The sequence below is a fragment of the Trematomus bernacchii genome, unplaced genomic scaffold (genome assembly GCF_902827165.1).
Source record: "Trematomus bernacchii unplaced genomic scaffold, fTreBer1.1, whole genome shotgun sequence".
In the NCBI taxonomy this organism is placed as follows: Eukaryota; Metazoa; Chordata; class Actinopteri; order Perciformes; family Nototheniidae; genus Trematomus; species Trematomus bernacchii.
In genome coordinates, this window is record NW_022987720.1 from 22,718,000 (window position 1) to 22,737,883 (window position 19,884).

Genomic DNA, 19,884 nt, shown 5'->3' on the forward strand with positions numbered 1-19,884 from the left:
CACAGAGGCGATTCAAAGTGATCCACATAGGCATTCAACATATAATAATTAAAAACAAAACAAACACACAATCAAAAACAAACAACAAAAAGACAATTAATAAAAGCGATAAAATACTGGCTGCAACTAAAAGTGCAATGATAAGGCATGGTTAAAGGTTCTCAGGATAGGCTGCTTTAAAAAGAAAGGTTTTTAACTTTGATTTAAAAGAACCCAGTGTTGGGGCGAACCTCAGCATTTCGGGCAGTTTGTTCCAGGCTTGTGGTACATAAAAACTAAAAGCCGCTTCTGCAAATGTTGTTCTCATTCTGGGGACGACGAGTAAACCCGCTCCTGTTGATCTGAGAGCTCTGGCTGGCTCGTAACAGTAAAGCATCTCTGGCATGTATTCTGGTCCCAATCCATTTAGTGCTTTGTATGTTGAAAGTAAGATTTTGAAGTGTATCCTTTGTGTAATAGGAAGCCAGTGCAGCTTTTTGAGAACTGGGGTGATGTGGTCAATTCTCCTAGTTTTGGTGAGGACTCTGGCAGCAGCGTTCTGGATGAGTTGTAATGGTCTCATTGATTTTTTACAGAGACCTGTGAAAACACTATTACAGTAGTCAAGTCTGCTAAAAACAAAGGCATGGACTAGTTTTTCGAGGTTGTGTTGGGTCATATGTGATTTCAGTCTGCCTATGTTTTAAAAATAAAATTGATAAAAAGCTGATTTTCTGATTCCTTTGATGTGTTTTTTTAAATTTAAATCAGAGTCCATAACTACACCAAGGTTTCTGACATTGTCTGATGTTTTCAACAGTATTTTTTCTAACTAAGTTCTGATATTGGCCCGATCCTTTTTGGCACCAAAAACTTGACTAACCTTAAAAGTTTATAAAATACAAAAATAGTTCCAATGTAATTGCAAAGGGTTATATGTCATCTGCATAGTCATGGTAGGATATGTTGTATTGTTTCAGGATATGAGCAAGTGGGAGCATGTAAATATTGAACAGAGCTGGACCGAGAATCGAACCTTGAGGAACTCCACATGTCATGGATTTTTTTTGAGATTTGGATACCAAAAACTCTCTGTCCCGCAGATGTGATTCAAACCAGTGAAGGGCTTTGTCAGATAGTCCAAACAAGTTTTCCAATCTGTCCAGTAAAATGTTGTGGTCAACTGTATCGAATGCAGCACTAAGGTCCAGCAATATTAGGACTGATATTTTGCCATTGTCAGTGTTCAAGTAAATGTCATTCAGAACTTTAGTAATAGCCGTCTCAGTGCTGTGATATGGCCGAAATCCAGATTGGAATGTATCATAACAGTTATTCAGTGCAAGGAAGGTGTTGAGCTGATGAAAAACAGCTTTTTCAATGATTTTTCCCAAAAAGGGGAGGTTTGAAATTGGCCTGTAGTTCTGCATGATTGAAGTGTCCAAATTGTTCTTTTTCAGGAGAGGCTTGATTACTGCTGATTTCAGTGATTTGAAATTGCCTGAGATAAGGGATGTGTTAAGCAGCAATGAACTTTACTTAATGAGGTCAGTGAGCACAATGTTGTATATTGATAAAATGCCATTTCTTTTAAACCACATGATTGCTATAACCTGGAAAGAAAGTGATAGCAAGCGGTTAACATATAAAACAGACTTTCTTGAAGTTGAAGGGCATTCGGGCGAGAGGCACATAAGTGGAGGTAAGGACTTTTTATATTTTTTAACAACCAAGTACATTTTCTTTATGCTATCTTAATTTGAGTGTCTTACCAATTTATTGGTAACGTTATTGTTATTATTATAATAAATAAGTAATACACATATACATACACCCAAGAAACTGTGGTCAAGTTCTATTGTCAAAGTAATGAAAAAGAAACTTGAAATACATTATTTTTTTCCATTTCAGAGTCATTACTTGGAGTAAACGTCACCACTTCTTTACACAGACAATTCAGCTGAGGTCATTTATTTGAACTACTTTTTTATAACAATATAATGGTTGTTTTTAAATATAGCCTGATTATAAGGGATAGAACAGGGCACAGAAGGCATTACCGTATAGGGTCTTTTTGCAATGACTGCACTCAAAGAGAACAGCATTAACATGTTTGGGGATAAGTTAAATAATTGATTTTACATTCAATGTCTGTAAAACGTAAGGTGCAGTAAACATGAACAGACTTATACATTTTCACTGAAATTGTAGATAAACTAAATCTTTCAAGTACATTTTAAAACTAGATAGACGTATTTAAAGGGTTTAATATAACACAAAACTGTCCCTATGGCAGTAGTACGCTTATCAAGTATATACTGCAAACTCATAAGCAAGTGCTGTGAGTATTTATTGAGCGGGACAATTTAGCTTTTGATCAAGTGAAAGTAAAAAATGTTTACAGTTTTTAGTTATTTTACCTTTGTACTTTTTAACTTGAACAAACTTTATTTGTTGTATATTTTCTGCAGTAACAATTCAACAGACTTTAAGATATTAATAAATGATAAAAACTTTTCCTGTGCAGCACATTTGAGTCAGTATGAGAAGTTGCCAAACAAAGGGATTTACAATATTATACATAATTATAATAAATACTTTGCTATACATGATGAATGTTGTGAAATATTTGATCTCAAATGATGTATTGATAATGTTTTTACAACAATTTGTTGTGAAAGCCATAGGAAACGACCAATCAAATTCCCCCCCTCCTCGCCCCCCACCTTCTGAAATGTGTAAGTAACTCAACATTTTTCAAAATATTGCCTAATAGAGGTATATAGTGTAAACTGATAAGCAAGTCCTGTGTGGATTTGTTGAGTGGGACAATTTAACTTTTGATCAAGTGAAAGTAAAAAATGTTTACAAGTTTTAGTTATTTTACCTTTGTACTTTTCAAATTGAACAAACTGTATTTGTTGTGTATTTGCTAACAATTCAACAGACTTTAAGATATTAATACATTATAAAAGGTTTTCCTGTCCAGGCTTATGGGATTTGATTAGAGCTCTTGCTGATAGAGAGAAATAATTCTTCCCCACCTCGCGCGGCCACTCCCTCTCTTTTTGTTGAAGCCATGGGAAATTCCGAAAGTTCCCCCGAACCTGCCCCCCCCGAACCTTCCCCAGTGGGACTAATGTTTTACTGCAAATGTTCACTTTACTTTTCAGTTCTGCCTCACGAATGGAGGAACGGTCCTTGGGGGTGAGTTCATTTTTCAGTGTGTGGTGTCTCTGGTGTTTAGTGGCTTTTATTCAAATAACACTTTTGAGCACTTAAAAGCACAACAATGAACCTGCACACTCCTTTGTTGAGACTCACCTTTGTTATGTGGTTCTTTCTATTTGTTGTCACTTTTCATAATCATGTTGGTTTCTTCTCTTGGGTCTCAGTGACACCATTATAGAAAACTGATAATAATTTGATCTAAACTAAAGTCTAATGTTTTTCCATTGAACAGAAACAAAGTGAGAGAGTTGCAGATTGTGAAGGATTACAAGCCTTTTAAAGAGGATGTCCAGCTCAGATTTATGCTTTGTGGATCTGTTGGTGCTGGCAAGTCCAGCTTCATCAACTCTGTGGAAAGTGTTTTACAAGGCAAAATAACTGATCGAGCTAAAACAGATGGGATCTCTGGCAAGAGCTTCACCACAAGTGTAAGAATCCCTTTTCAGTGTTATCATGAATGTCTTACATTGTAACACTTGAAATGTAACAACTCTTTTATCTATTATTTTATTTTAATTTTAAGCAGGAGACAAACTTCTATGATGGCCCTGAAAGTCCAAACATAAAAACCTTTCACAATGTTCAGTTTTGCAAAATGTTTTTGTGTTTTTGTATTGCTAGTTTGTATTTTTTTTAAATGTTGATGTGTCTTGTCATTTATATTTTAATGTTATTGTGTTTTAAAAAATTCCGTAATGTTTTGTTAAATGATGTTATGTTAACTACTAGACTACTGATGTACTGTTTTGACCTTTACGGCAACCTAACTAGCATGTCATTATAATGGCATTTTTTTTGTCTTAGTGGCGAGCCGTCAGGGCCCTCTAGGTCCTCTGTGAGGGCCTAAGATATTCTAAAAAATAATATTTAAAAACATTTAAAAAATATATATTTTTTTTAAATATATATTCTTTTAATATTATTTTTGTTATATTTTTCATTAGTTTTACCGAAAAAAAACTTGATTTAATTGTATTTAAAATAACATTTCCAAAGAAATAAATCCTTCGAATCTGCCTGTTCAGTCTCTGTTGAATGTGAAGGGTTACATGAAAGAAGCTCGTCTGGCCCTCTCTGCGATTCACAGAGGGCCCGTTATAGTAACTCAACGAGAGAGTAATGTCAAATGAGAGTACAATTGACCAATCATATCTTCCCTCTAAATGGGTGGGTTTTATTATCGCGGACTTTATGACAAGTTCCGCCCGCTGTGAAACTTTCTTGTTTCCATAGCAACAACAACTTCCTGTCAACAGCGTGAACTCGCCTTCAAAATAAAAGCATGCCAAATTACACTTAAGACATACAACTGCAACGAAAGTAACAAACACAATGCAATATCATTTTCAATGTCAAAGAACACAAATTGGGTTTACAGGTGTTGTTTTGTGTGGTAGAGGGTCGCTGTCATTGATGCGTTTTGCACCCTGGGCCGTTGTTTTGATATTCCGCTGAAGTATACGCTGTGACGTAATAACTCTTTTTTTTTCTTTTTTTCGAGGGAATTGGTGGGGGTCAGAGGGCCTAGGTATAAAGCTCACGGCTCGCCACTGTGTCTTACAGTACAAAGCCTACAAAATCTAAAAAGGAGTTCCAGGGACACATTACCCTTTTGTCTTCAATGACGTCATGGGCCTTGAGAAGGATGAAGGAGTTTGTGTGGAAGACAGGAAACTGGCCATGAAGGGACACGTGAAGGATGGTTTCAAGGTACAACTGAATTCTTTAACTGAACTTGATTTCTCTTGCAAAAAAATTTGAGCAACACAATCCCTCATTGTGGTCATTTTCTACTATCAATATTATGGATGGAATGTATGAAATGTAAACTATGGAAAACTAACGAGGCTCTATTAGAAACTATTGGATTTGTGCATGCAAATGTCATTTTTTGATATAAGTTAACATTGTTTTCCAGTTCAATCCTCGCTCTTCCTTGTCTGAGAATAACCAATACTACAACAGAGACCCCTCTCTAAATGACAGAGTTCATGTTCTGGTTTGCATCATCCCTGGCAGCATAGCAGTAATGCAGGCTGATTTTGTGAGAAAGTTGAGGGAAGTCAGACTTGCAGCCAGGGACATGGGTAAGGGTTAGGCTTTTACAATAATACATACAATTATAAATGATTAATTATAATTATAAATAATATATTAAGATACATAACATATATAACATTTAAATAACCTGACCAACATGATTTTAACTGATTTTGATTCTGCTCTGTATTGGCAGGGATTCCTGAAATTGCTATTCTCACCAAAATTGATGAAACCTGTCCAGAGGTCGGAAAGGATATACAGAACGTGTATAAGAGCAAGTACCTGAAGAACAAGGTTAGTTTCAATCTGTAATTCAGTTTGTAGAGAGTTGTAATTAAGGTTGGAATATCATTTTGTTTTACTCTGTAATATTGTAACAGCAAAATCTCCTTGGATCATCACTTTTATTTCTTAAATGAAGATCACAGCAGTAGTACGCTTTTTCTAGTATATACTGTAAACTCAAAAGCACGTACTGTGTTAAAATATGTTACATAATTATAATAATAACTACTTTACTATACATGATGAATGTTGTGAAATAATTTATCTAAAATGTTGTATTGATAATGTTTTACAACAATTTCTTGTTGAAGCCATGGGAAACAACCAATCTAATTCCCCCCCCCCATATTCTCCAAGACTTAAGTAACTCCAAATGTTTCAAAACATTGCCTAATAGATTAAATCAATCAAAATGGGACTAATGTTTTACTGCAAATGTTCACTTTACTTTTCAGTTCTGCCTCACGAATGGAGGAACGTTCCTTGGGGGTGAGTTCATTTTTCAGTGTAAGGTGTCTCTGGTGTTTAGTGACTTTTATTCAAATAACACTTTTTAAAAGCACAACAATGAACCTGCACACTCCTTTGTTGAGACTCGCCTTTGTTATGTGATTTTTTCTATTAGTTGTCACTTTTTAGAAACATAATGTTTTTATTTTCTTGGGTCTCAGTGACACCATTATGCAAAACTGATAATAATTTGATCTAAACTAAAGTCTCATGTTTTTCCATTGAACAGAAACAAAGTGAGAGAGTTGCAGATTGTGAAGGAATACCAGCCTTTTAAAGACAAGGTCCAGCTCAGATTTATGCTTTATGGACCTGTTGGTGCTGGCAAGTCCAGCTTCATCAACTCTGTGGAAAGTGTCTTACGAGGGGAAATATGTAATCGTGCTGGCGTAGATGCTATGGTTCGCGAGAGCTTCACCACAAGCGTAAGAATATCTTTTCAGTGTTATCATGAATGTCTTACATTGTAACACTTGCAACTTAACACCTCTTTTACCTATTATTGTATTTAACTTTACTTTTAAGCAGGAGACAAACTTCTACGGTGGCCCTGAAAGTCAAAACATAAAAACATTTGTGACCCGCTCTATCGAAATCAGTCGGATGTTGCAACGGCTCATTTCAAAATAAACGTGGATTTGCGGAAAAAACAATTTTTTCGGGGTTCGGGTGTTTTGTTTGATTTTAAATAAACAAAGTCTTGGCTTTCAGAATATGAAACTTTTATTTCCAAAATCACACGATAAATACATTTGTGAAGCTTGTAAAGGGAAGATGACAGGCACCTCTCAATCGCAATCTGCTGTTCCGTAGCGCAGCTCCCCCTTCCTCCAGCTGAAATTATGAATGTAAGGCATAAGTAATCATAGATAACACGGCAGGGTCCGTTACAGTTTGTTTTCATCTGATTTCAATTAAACAAAGTCTTGGCTTTCAGAATATTAAACTTGTTTCGGCAAATTTAGATGATAAATACAACTATGAAGCTTGTAACGGCATATTTACAAGCGGAGAACGGAGTCATTTAACGTCACAGCAAGCCTAACAACAGCCGGTGTTTCTCGTGAGTGTTTTCCCCGGGAAACAAACACAATATACACAAACGCAAAAATACACAAACACACACACACACATACACTCACACACTCGCGAGCTTCCCCCAGACCAGTAATCCAAACGGAAATATTTTCCCTCCGGACTATTTTGATCATTTGCTCCGCTAATAATCAATCAGATCGATGGATTCCAGAGAAGAGGAAACTTTGAAGGCCTTTTTCTCAAAATGATGACTCGGTAACAGTCATTATATAATGTGACATATTTTGCTTAATATTTGGAGTACAACAAAAATCTTGATATCATTAGAAAGCTAGGAATCTCCTCTTTCCAACAGTGTATACAACTCAAAATGTGTCTTCGGGTCAATGCGACTGATTTCGATAGAGCAGGTCACATTTACACAATGACAATTAATAAACATGAAGAATTTCTTTCTCTGGCTCAGTGGTTAGAGCTGGTGCCCCATGCTCTGAGGCTCAGTCCCTGCTGAGGAAGATGCAAGTTTGAATCTGGCTTGTGGTCTTTTAACACGTCATCCCCTCTTTCTCCCCGTTTCAACACCTGCATTCTCAGATAAAAAGCTAATTTGGCCAAACTGAAATATTTAAACATCACAATGTTGAGCTTTGTAAAACATTTTGTATTTTTTTTGTATTGCTCGTTTGTATTTTTTAAATGTTGATGTGTCTCGTCATTTTTATTTTAATGTTGTTGTATTTTTCAAAATTCCTTAATGTTTTGTTAAATGATGTTATGTGAACTACTAGACTACTGATGTTATGTTCTGACGTCTAGGGCAACCTAACTAGCATTTTTTATGTCTTACAGTACAAAGCCTACAAAATCCAAAAAGGAGGACCAGGGACACATTACCCTTTTGTCTTCAATGACATCATGGGCCTTGAGAAGGATGCAAGTAAAGGAGTTCGTGTGGAAGACATCAAACTGGCCATGAAGGGACACGTGAAGGATGGTTACAATGTACAACTGAATTCTTTAAACTTGATTCCTCTTGCAAAAAATTTGAGTAACACAATCCCTCATTGTGGTCATTTTCTACTTTCAATAATATGGATGGAATGTATGAAATCTGAAATATGAAGAGGCTCCATGAGAAACTATTGTATTTATACCTAAAAATTACATTTTTTAATATAAATTTACCTTGTTTTCCAGTTAAATCCTATCTCTACCTTGTCTGAGAATAACCACGACTACAACAGAGACCCCTCTCTAAAGGACAGAGTTCATGTTCTGGTTTGCATCATCCCTGGCAACATAGCAGAAATGCAGGATGATGATTCTGTGAAAAAGTTGAGGGAAGTCAGACTTGCAGCCAGGGTCATGGGTAAGGGTTAGGCTTTTACAATAATACATACAATTATAAATGATGTATTATACTTTTAAATAATTTACATTATGATACATACCATATGTAATATTAAAATAACCGGACCAACATTATTTTAACTGATTTTGATTCTGCTTTTTCTTGGCAGCGATTCCTGAAATTGCTATTCTCACCAAAATTGATGACATCTGTCCAGAGGTTGGATAGGATATACAGAACGTGTATAAGAGCAAGTACCTGAAGAAAAAGGTAAGTTTATATCTGTAATTCAGTTTGTTTCTATTCAAGTTGGAATATCATTTTGTTTTGCACTGTAATATTGTAACCGCAAAATCTCCTTGGATCAGCACTTTCATTTCTTAAATGTCAAATTCTTAAATGTAGATTGAGGAGGTGAGTGGCATGCTGGGTTTCCCTCCAAGCTGCATCTTTCCTGTGAAGAACTACCACTCAGAGATCGAGACAAGTGATAACACTGATACACTGATACTGAGCGCACTGAGACGGATGATTAAATGTGGAGAAGACTTTGTCAACGACCTGTAAAACTACATTCTGCTGAGGCAGGTCTTTTTTTATAACACTATGTAAAAAGGTCCTGGGAACAAGAATGATAATTACATGAAGTGGGTAATTTAGCTTTTAGCTTTTCATTTGCAGCCTGTAATGCACCATATATATACTATAATAAATGATGGTATCTCTACCATAATGAGTAAATATGAAAAGGCTTTATTTTTTCTTTATGATGTTGTTAGTTTAGTTTTTTTGACTCAAGTGGTAATTTATCCGGCCATCTCCAACTAATCGATAATCTGAATATTAGCAGGTCAAAAGACATAATATTTTTCTAAAGTAAAGCTTTACGTTTAGACTTGTGATTACATAAACTGTACCAGTCACTGATTAAAATATATTTTCCTATTCAATGTTGAAAGAGATTTATGTTTAACATTTTACTACATGGTTCAGATAGAAACACAGTACATCGCAAAAATATTGGAATTAGCTATTTGTCTTCCACACATTACTTTCAAGTAGGTCATTTCACAGCTGTCCACCAGAGAGCGCAATTTGAGAGCAATTTGAGTTGTGTGTCAATGAGGATGCAGATCGAAGCTCCATAAAGGGTCAGATTACAAGGGTCCGATTTGAGTCTTGGGTGCTACAAAATAATAACTTATGAAACCAAAGTATTTCACTAAACAAATGTGAAACGCTTTGTAATGCATTTTAAAGTCTGTAACTCCTTTAAAAAATCTATAAAATAAATAATATATAATCTCTTAGCCCTAACACTAACCATATAGTATATACAAGTGTGAATATAACATATAATTAAAACTACATTTAAGTAAATTAAAGGAGGAAGGCCTTAAACAAGAAGAGACAATCTAACATATTATAGAAAATGAGGACTGTGATATCCACCACTTGCTTTTTTTGTTATAGAAAGGATGATGAGGTTTTGATAGAAAAAATATGGAAGTGTGTCAATACTCTCCTTTTACTGGACCCCTACTGTAACTCTAATCCTCTAATAACTCCTAATATTAACAGTCTCTGTATTGATTTCTAATCTACTGTTCCCAGACCTGCTCTTATAAGTGAAACACTGAGCGGTAAAACACCACAGCAACATGGCAGTCTCTGCTCATGTCACTGCTTAGAGAGAGCGAGGGCTTCATACGTAAGACAATAGAGTGGCGAAGGCACCATGGGACCTTATTTCGGAAAAATAATGTATTGAAGTCAATGGAGAGAGAAAACTTATCTTTCGATCCCGTTTGAATTGTGCCATGAATTACACATATGATGTTTGTCAATCTTAAAAAAGAATTTCCATGTCAAAAAAGTCACAGTTTGTCGTAAAACTGTTGAAATATAAGACTATGAAAAATACGCAACTAGAAAGACTACAAATCCCAGAGTCCTGTAAGTGATGTCACAATAGCTAAGATCAGCGCCATATAGATATAATCTATCTATATGGCGCTGGCTAAGATAAGATAACTTTAACAAGATGCCTGTGTGCTTAGTACCAGGTTGTTATCATACCAGCAATGGGTCTTGCTCATTCTTTCGCTTCCCGTCTGATGAAAGGACTAGGAGTGTCTGGATCAAGCTAGCTAGTAGCTAGCACGTTAGTTAGCATTACAGCCGTGTCATTTTTATTAGCCTTAACATGAAGTAACATGAAGTAACCCAACATGTTAAACAGTATAGTAGTAGTCATATTTCGTGAACCCTTTGAATAGTACTGTCACCGGTGTGATCATTCTATAATACACAATTCAAGCCCGGGGGAGAAATGCTAACGCTAACGCTAGCGATCTTCTCTACTTCATGCTATCTGCACAAATGGTTGACATTAAACATTAAAACGACCAGGCAGTTCAGAGAGAATCGAAGGCAGGCAGGCAGCTTTGCATGACATTCTTCAGGACGTGTTTCATTGTGGTGATAGTGAGGGTAGTCAATTGTTTTGTTGACAGTAGTGACGGCCATCTTGGTGACGTGTGTTGTTCTGTGAGACCAGCGATGTAGTTCATTGAGCGTTTCACACAAACAAATGTGCTACTTCACAGTTTTACGACACATTTTTTTTTTTTTTGACTTGCAAAATTATCTTTTAAATTGACAAACATCATATGTGACCCGCTCTATCGAAATCAGTCGGAAGTCGCAACGGCTCATTTCAAAATAAACGTGGATTTGCGTAAAAAAATATTTTTCGGGTGTTTTGTTTGATTTTAAATAAACAAAGTCTTGGCTTTCAGAATATGAAACTTTTATTTCCAAAATCACACGATAAATACATTTGTGAAGCTTGTGAAGGGAAGATGACAGGCACCTCTCGCTCACAATCTGCTGTTCCGTAGCGCAGCTCCCCCTCCCTCCGGCTGAAATTATGAATGTAAGGCATATAGTAATCATAGATAACACGGCAGGGTCCATTACAGTTTGTTTTCATCTGATTTCAATTAAACAAAGTCTTGGCTTTCAGAATATTAAACTTGTTTCGGCAAATTTAGATGATAAATACAACTATGAAGCTTGTAACGGCATATTTACAAGCGGAGAACGGAGTAATTTAACGTCACAGCAAGCATAACAACAGCCGGTGTTTCTCGTGAGTGTTTTCCCCGGGAAACAAACACAATATACACAAACGCAAAAATACACAAACACACACACACACATACACACACACGCTCGCGAGCTTCCCCCAGACCAGTAATCCAAACGGAAATATTTTCCCTCCGGACTATTTTGATCATTTGCTCCGCTAATAATCAATCAGATCGATGGATTCCAGAGAAGAGGAAACTTTGAAGGCCTTTTTCTCCAAATGATGACTCGGTGATAGTCATTATATAATGTGACATATTTTGCTTAATATTTGGAGTACAAAAACAATCTTGATATCATTAGAAAGCTAGGAATCTCCTCTTTTCAACAGTGTATACAACTCAAAATGTGTCTTCGGGTCAATGCGACTGATTTCGATAGAGCAGGTCACATATGTGTAATTCGTGGCACAATTCAAACGGGATCGAAAGATTATCTTTCTCTCTCCATTGACTTCAATACATAATTTTTCCGAAATAAGGTCCCATGGAGGTCCACCGGAAGGGGAGGGACTTCGCCACTCTATAGGAAGAACACTGTTAAAGCATCAACCAATCAATAACACAGAGACCACAGCCTGTTCCTCTCAGAGGGGATGCAGAGTTGGATGGTGCATGGGTCGAGGACCACATGCAATCACTTGACCCTCTATCTATCTGCAGGAATACTGGTGACATGTTTTGATAAGTCATTGGGTGTGGCTGTGCTAGGCGATAGAGAGAATATATGCAACAGCAGAGTTCAGATAGGCATTGAGCTTCATAGTACTGCAGCAGGTACTGCCACTCTGCTCTCGGAGAAACAAAAATAGCAATCTGCCCGAAAATAGTCACATCAGCATCTATATAGAATTATTTTGGATCCATTGCTAATCCAAAACTGCTAAAACTTTTGAACTGGGGCAATCTGGAGGGTTTTTCTCGCTTATTTTCAACAGGAAGTGTTCATATCCGTTCAATGTGTGCACACCCATCCTGCATCAGATTAAAAAAAATTCAAAAGACAAGAAAAAAAAACTGAAAGGATGTTAAAACATTTATAGCTGCAGGTCCTCACACAAAACATTACAATGTAAATAACACTGAGCAGGATTCAACAACTTACATGTTAAGGTAACTATGTCTCTACATTCACAAGTTTAGGAATGTCAACTTGTGATTATGAACAACTTTTCACTGCTTTTTATTTTCCCCCAAGAAACTGTGGTCAAATGATATTGCCAAAGTAGTGAAAAGGAAACTTAAAAAAATAAATAAAGTGTAATATAGTCATTTGTGAATCACTAAAGATCAATCAGCTTTACCTCAGGAGCTCAGTAAACATAACATTGTACATTGATAAAGGCAATTCCTTTAAGTCACATGTGTGCTATAACCGGGAAATAAAGTGAAAGTGAGCAACTGTTATTATATAAAACAGACTTTCCTGTCGAGTTGAAAGGCACTTGGGTTAGAGGCACAAAACTGAAGGTGAGGATTTTCTATTATTTCCCAATTCAGTATATTCTTGTTATGCTATCATCATTTTGATTATAGTTATCCTTTTTGTGCAGTACAGTTATAGAGATAATTACTGTAAGTATGTTAACATTAGTTTTTATTTCAAACCTTTAATGCTTTGTAGAGCTGCACTTAGAAAAAAGGGAAATATATATAAACCTATATTTGTCTAGCTCTGGGTGTTTATTTGGTTTGATTGAATGTCTTTATAACTTGTACAAAAACTGAATTTGCCAAAAAGCTGCTTCTTTGTAGTGAGCAAGATTAAATTAAATATATTGTGAAGTATATCATTCTCTGGATAAATACAAAATAAGTCATTTTACCAGAGATTGCTGCTTAGTGATTCACTTAGATGTTCGGGTCTTGGTTTGAATATAGCCTGATCATAAGGGATAGAATGCATTATAGGGTATTTGTTCTTGACTGCACTCAAAGAGAAGAGCATTTATGCTGCGTTCACACCGGACGCGATGCGATGTTTGGGGGCGGCGCGATTACATGTAAAGTCAATGCAGAGACGCGGACAGACGTGTAGGCTGTAGGCCGTTGATATGAGTGTGGAATGAGCATATTAGCCTGGTCGACCCGATCTTCATTCAGAAAACAAGCATTTTAAAAGGTTTTTCGCCTGCCGTCTTGTCTGCAGACTTGTCAAGCATTAATTCATGGTTTTTACTAACCGGTATCAGTATGCTGTTACTTCGGCATCATTTAGAAACGTGTATTACAATTTAATCACGGTAAAATATGTTCATGTTGTTGTAGTTGTAGCTCCCGAGCCAGCGCGTCTTGTTTGAATGATGCGAGTAAACACAGCTGTCAGCCGCGGTGAAACTCGAGCGTTTAGAGCGATGCGATAGGAGCGATTAGAGCGAAGCGAATATTCGCATCGCGTCCGGTGTGAACGCAGCATTACACTCTCCTTTATTCTTTAAATAAAAGAAAGGGGATAAGTTACATAATTTATTTGACCTTCAATGTCTGTTAGACATATTGGTGCAGTAAACATAAACAGACTTACACAGTTGCACTGAAATTGTAGATAAACTAAATATTTCAAGTCTATTTTAAAACGACTTATTTAAAAGGTTTAAGATAACACTACCCAGCTAGCGGGGAACGTTCTCACAACTTTGGCTAACGTTACCTATTGGTTCTAATAAGGTTTTAAAGAAACGTTTTAATCTGATGTTCAAAGAACCTTTTTAGGATGTTTATTTTTTCAAATAATGTTCCTATAAGGTTTAAGGTTAACTAAGACATAACGTTTTAACTGCAACATTCAGAGGATGTTTTGAGGATGTTATTAAGGCCTGAGATGACAACGTTTTTTTATAAAACGTTCCTTTAATGTGATATGTTAACAAAGGTGGAACGTTTTGCCTGCAATATTCTAAGGATGTGTTTTGGACGTTGTTGGGGTAACACATTAAAGATGTTCTTTATAAAACATTCCCTCAATGTTACATGATAACCAAAGAAGAACATTTTGAAAGCAACATTTGGATAAGGTTTTCAGGAGGTTATTCTTTTTTTTTAAAACGTTCCTGTGTTGCGAAATATTAACACGGTCATGGTCAACGTCAGATTTATTTGTAGTGCGCTTTAAAATACAAACTTGTTGCATTTGTTTGAAAAGGATGTTTAAAAAAAATCTGATGTCACCACATTTTCCTTTTTAAAAAGCATGTAATTCATGATATTGCATGTTTGCGTAGGCATGTCTGAGTTCCCAGCTAGATATTGTTGGTTCTAAAAACATTCTGAGAATGTTACCATTCATTGTTCTAGGAATGGTTTCATTGAGAAGTTTTATTTTGGTTCCTAGAATGTACTTCTGAAAGGTAGGATAACATTCTCTAAAAACATTCTTAAAATGTTTGGTGATAATATTGTTCGAACAAGGACCAGCGGATGGGGCGGCATCCGTGAAAAGCCTCATTGAGTCTGAGGAGTGCACTATGTCGTTGTAGAAAAAAGTGACACCGTTCCATTGGTCGAGCAGGAGGGACCAGAAGCGTAGGTCTGAGCGGCATCCTTTGTCTAAGGGAACATGATCGTGGAGGTTTTTAACAGCTGATGCTGCGTCCAGGAGGCGGGAGATGAATGAGCGTCCCTGTGGGATGACACGCATGGCGAAATCAAGGTGCCCGAGGAGGGAGAGCAGCTGCTGTTTAGTAATGATGTGTTGTGCACAGTAGGACTTAGTGATGTCGCGTATGCGCTGCAGTTTGTCATTTGGGAGAGACGCTTTCATCTCTATGGAGTTGAGAGTGATGCCCAGAAACTCCAAACTTGTGTCGGGGCCTATGGTTTTCTCCTTGGATAGGGGGACGCCTAGCTCTTGGAAACAGAGTTTCAGTTTAAGCAGTGAAGCGCCTGAGTTGTCCCATGGGGGATCTATGAGGAGAAAATCATCCAGCAGGTGAAGAACGGATGGGATTCTAACAACGTTCAGCAGGATCCAACAAAGAGCCTTGGAGAAGGAATTGAAAATGCATGGGCTACTTCTGCACCCGAAAGTGAGGCGGACGGCGAAGTAGAGCTTGGACTCCCACCTGATGCCGAACATGTTCCACTGGGACGGATGAATGGGAATGATTTTGAAGGCATCGGTGATGTCTGCTTTGGAGAGCCAGGCTCCTTGGCCGGCGAATTTAATTAACTTAATAGCGTTGTCGACCGAGGCGTAGTGAAGGGAGAATGGCTGCGCCATGGGACGGCCGCCGCGCCTGGGGCACACAGACCTCGGGTGCGAGTCCTTGCAGAAACTGCAGAAGTGGAGAAAAGTACAGGCTGAGTAAGTGCAGACATTTTCATTGAAATTATTGCAGATCTGCATCTCACGCCAGCGCTGCACCTGACGGCCTTGTCTGTCATTTGGGGCTTGGAACGCAGAAGGGGCTTTGAAGGCAGAGAGAGGCACTGAAGGGCAGAAAGGGGAGAGGTGGCCCGGGGTCCCGCAGCTGTTGCATGAGATGACTTGGTGGCCGCCTGTAGACAACACGAGCAGCTCGGTGTCCAGCATGGACCAGTCCAGACGAATGTTTGAGTGAGCTATGTGAAGGGCGGCTTTGCTTGAAAAGCTCTTGTGATAAGCGTAGAACACACTTTTCCCGTATTTGAGATTAAGATCGCCGATCAGACCCAGATAAGCGTCTAGTTCTTGCCTCCTTCCCGGGTAGACTGAGCATATTACATCACGATATATGCCGAATGCAACCAGGAACTGGCCTATGGAAAGGTCTCTGTTGAGACGGGGGTCTGATGTTTTGAAAACTGCTGTGATGTTTCCCCCGGTGGCGATGGATTTGTCACACTCAGGGGAAGGTAGGATAAGGCTGACCAGGTTAATATCCTGCCCTTGAAGTATTTTTGCCCTGAGCCGGGGGGAAATATTAGCAGCTTGGGGGATGTAAGGCCTACCTGAAGGAGGGGGTGGGATGGCAGAAGCCAGAGAATGAGGGGAGACATCGGTGTGTGGGACTGAAAGGGCCTGACCCGGCGTGAGCACTGGCTGCGCCATGGCAGAAAGTACGGCCCTGGTGGTTGCTGAAGTGGAGGCTTCGGCTGAAACCCTTTCCAGGGACTGGAGGCGAGTGTCGAGTCTCTGCATGGAATCGGCCAGGGATTGTAGGGTGTTGGCCAAGCTGTTATCCATGTAGGGCTGGTTGAAGGTGCTTACGGGCTGGTCAGCGATGGGGCGAGGCTGGGAAGGAGTTGTCTTCTTTGAGGGAGGAGCTGCTGGAGGGCTCGACTTCCTTGTTCTTTTACCCCTGCGCCCGCGCCCGCGCCCGCGCCCGCGCCCGCGCCCGCGCCCGCGCCCTGGTCTGTCAGAGAGGCCGGCTGGAGCTGCTGGCATGGGCTGGGGAGCGACGAGTGGGACTTGGTCCGAGAGCTCGCGAAGCTGGGAGAGAGGGAGACCTGGGGCTGGTACGATGCCCTGCTGCTGTAGTTGAGAGGTGAGGAGCTCTGCCTCTGCTGTCCGTGAGGCTGCGCCGCTGTGGGCAAGCAAGCGAATGCTCGTGCGCTGTTAGCTTGAGGAAGTAGAAGCTGTGTCAGCCAGCACGTTGGGGCCAGGATCGGGATCGTCCTGAAAGGGATCGTTCTCAGAGAAGTCCGAACTGGACATGTTAAGTTTACTTTTTAGAAGCGCTTTACTTAGAAGGTTTGTTTGCGACTACCAACTACGTAGAGTCACCTGAAATGACAGCTGTCAAAGGGGGAAGAGCAGACTTAAAAGGTTTGACAGAGCGCTATGATAGGCTCTTGGGAATAGAGCGAAGTGATTGGTTAAGCTGAAGAGTGACGCCCCCGGTCACTTATTGAGAGGAGAGAGAGTAGTAACATGGGAATAGAAGTACGTGAATGAGTAAAGACGGTCTTCCTGGTTGAACTTGCGCTGAGCTTCATTTAGTGTTTGTATGTGTTTGTTTCTACTGTGTGTACTACTCTCTCCCCCCACCTGCCTGCTGGTCTGCTCTACACGGCTGGGAGCAATCTCCAATCAACCACACCTGCAAGCTGCTCATCAGCCACACTATGAAAGCCTGCAGCCTGCACTCATTCCCTTCCGGATTGTTGCCGTGAAAGGTTTGTTGCGTGCCGCTCTAGCTTTTTGCCAGCATATTCTTTGACAACTTTGCCTGCTTTTGCCTCACACTCATTTGTATGTCTCTCCCAGGAGGAATCCAAGGCCTTCCACACTCCCAAGACCAGCCAGGCCTCTCCACCCTGGAACAACTGTTTCCCACTGCTGCCATAACCAACCTCCACTCCCAGCTCCCCTTTTCTAATAAACAAATGTTACTTTCACCAGCTGATTCAGAGTCATCCTTTTACATGTGTTAGTCACATTCCAATAGTTAAGTAAACTATCAAAATCATCCTAATGACCACAGTGGTCAGTCCACTTACCCAGGAATTTTGAGTTGAACAATTACAGGAATATTATGTCTTTGTTATAATGTAAACATATTTTAGTAAATTGTTACCACAGAACATTTGCATAATGTTTTAAACATAAAGCATGTTATCCTTCTCTAAACTAATAACATTCTGGCAACATAAACAAATCTAACTTGCAGCTGAAAACGTTTTAAGAACAGTAGGGCATAATGTTCTAACAATGTTATCAAAAACATTTTAAGAATGTTTTTAGAGACCGTTATCCTACCTTTCAGAAGAACATTCTGGGAATCAAAATAAAAGCTTCTGCTGAAAACGTTTTAAGAATAGTAGGGCATAATGTTCTAACAATGTTATCAAAAACATTTTAGGAAGGTTATCACCAAACATTTTAAGAATGTTTTTAGAGAACGTTATCCTACCTTTCAGAAGAACGTTCTGGGAACCAAAAGAAAACTTCCCGCTGAAAACATTCCTAGAACAATGAATGTAACATTCTCAGAATGTTTTTAGAACAAAATAATTCAAGCGGGGAATGCCTCTACTTAAATGTCTTTAGAAATGTCCCTCTAATCACAAATGCTACAAACTCACTCAGATTCATTCCAATTTCATACATTTTCTTTAAGTAGATTTAGAATAAGCAATTTGGAGAAAGATATTATATAACAACTTGTTTTTGTTCAGAAAATGACATCACCTTACTGTAATGCAGCCACAATAACACTGATGCCATATCACAATATTGGGATATGAGATTATACCACTTGGCAATACCATGATATTCTGTGGCAATGAAATATCTTAACTCTCCACTAACACTTTTCCTCCTAAAATATAACTTAATTGACAAGATACATTCCATCAATTATGTTTAGTCTGTAATATTACTTCAATAACATTTCAAACAGTTACATATCTTAATAAAAAACATTGTAATTTAATTTTGATTTATTGCTACATATAAATTATTTGTATTTTTTCCATACTGCTGCTGCCGCTCGAGGTTAAGAGTAATACTACAGCACATAACACAGAATGACTCAGTGCAATGCAGGAAAATAGAACAGGGTCTGTTGAGAAACATCCGTAGCTGCAGCCCTGCAAGCCCGCCCCTCCCTTCTCCCCTGATTCTTTTAAATCACGTGATCTAAAGGAAACTGTAGATACCACCAAACCAGAATCAAACAGCTATACTGGACACACTTCACATTCAAACCATGTTTTTGTATTTCAATAGTATTCTGAGGTAAACTCATGAGAAAGTGTGTTTAAGTTCTAAAGTCACATTCAGATTCAATTTAAAAATGGGTGTAGAGGTCTGCCGTTGGATCTGACACAGACTAAATGCATTCAGTCATTCAGTTGTGACTATTGTCATTTGTGAATGACTAAAGAGAAATCAACTTTACTTTATGAGGTCAGCAAACATTAAGTTGTACATCTATAAAGGCAATTCCTTTAAGCCACATGGTGTGCTATAACTGAACATGAAAGTGAAAGTGAGTAGCTGTTATCATATAAAAGAGACTTTCCTTTTGAGTTGAGAGGCACTTGGGTGAGACATACAGTAACTGAAGGTGAGGATTTCTATCACTTCCCAATTCTTGTTATGCTATCATCATTTTGATTATAGTTATCCTTTTTGTGTAGTACAGTTATAGAGATAGTTACTGTTTGTATGTTAACATTAGTTTTTATCTCAAACCTTTAATGCTTTGTAGAGCTGCACTTAGAAAAAAAAAGTATATAAACCTATATTTTTCTAGCTCTGGGTGTTTATTTCGTTTGATTTAATCTGTTTATAACCTGTACAAAAACAGAATTGGCCAAAACGCTGCTTGTTTGTAGTGAGCAAGATTAAATGAAACATAATTCTCTGGA

General features: G+C 38.4%; 3 protein-coding genes across 4 annotated transcripts in view; 2 read left to right on the plus strand and 1 right to left on the minus strand.

The window, feature by feature from the left end:
* Nucleotides 1-1,890: 1,890 nt before the first annotated feature.
* Nucleotides 1,891-19,884, plus strand: part of LOC117492943 (interferon-induced protein 44-like) — a 40,610-nt gene continuing 22,616 nt past the window's right edge. For both annotated transcript variants that reach the window (XM_034143375.1, XM_034143374.1), the window contains exon 1: nucleotides 1,891-1,944. The gene's annotated coding sequence lies outside the window, so the exon portion shown is untranslated. The remainder of the gene's footprint in view (nucleotides 1,945-19,884) is intronic.
* LOC117493465 (interferon-induced protein 44-like) lies at nucleotides 4,795-9,387 on the plus strand (the record flags this gene model as incomplete). Its single annotated transcript, XM_034144029.1, has 4 exons — nucleotides 4,795-4,920; nucleotides 5,129-5,297; nucleotides 5,447-5,547; nucleotides 8,843-9,387. Coding segments are annotated over 4 exons (558 nt in total), but the record flags the coding sequence as incomplete, so codon positions are not given.
* On the minus strand, nucleotides 12,545-17,426 carry LOC117493467. The gene is made up of 2 exons (XM_034144033.1): nucleotides 14,869-17,426; nucleotides 12,545-12,564 (listed from the first exon to the last, which is right to left on the minus strand). The coding sequence occupies exons 1-2, from the start codon at nucleotides 16,952-16,954 to the stop codon at nucleotides 12,545-12,547; spliced, it is 2,106 nt and encodes a 701-aa protein (XP_033999924.1). The 5' UTR covers nucleotides 16,955-17,426.

What these genes read in the sequence shown, in the direction of transcription:
- LOC117493467 (XM_034144033.1), bottom strand. Translation starts at nt 16,954, where the DNA reads ATGCCAGCAGCTCCAGCCGGCCTCTCTGACAGACCAGGGCGCGGGCGC. An exon ending in CATTCCTAGAACAATGAATG is followed by an intron (nt 12,565 to 14,868) that starts GTAACATTCTCA and finishes AATCTGATGCAG; the next exon opens with GATGGGTGTGCACACATTGA.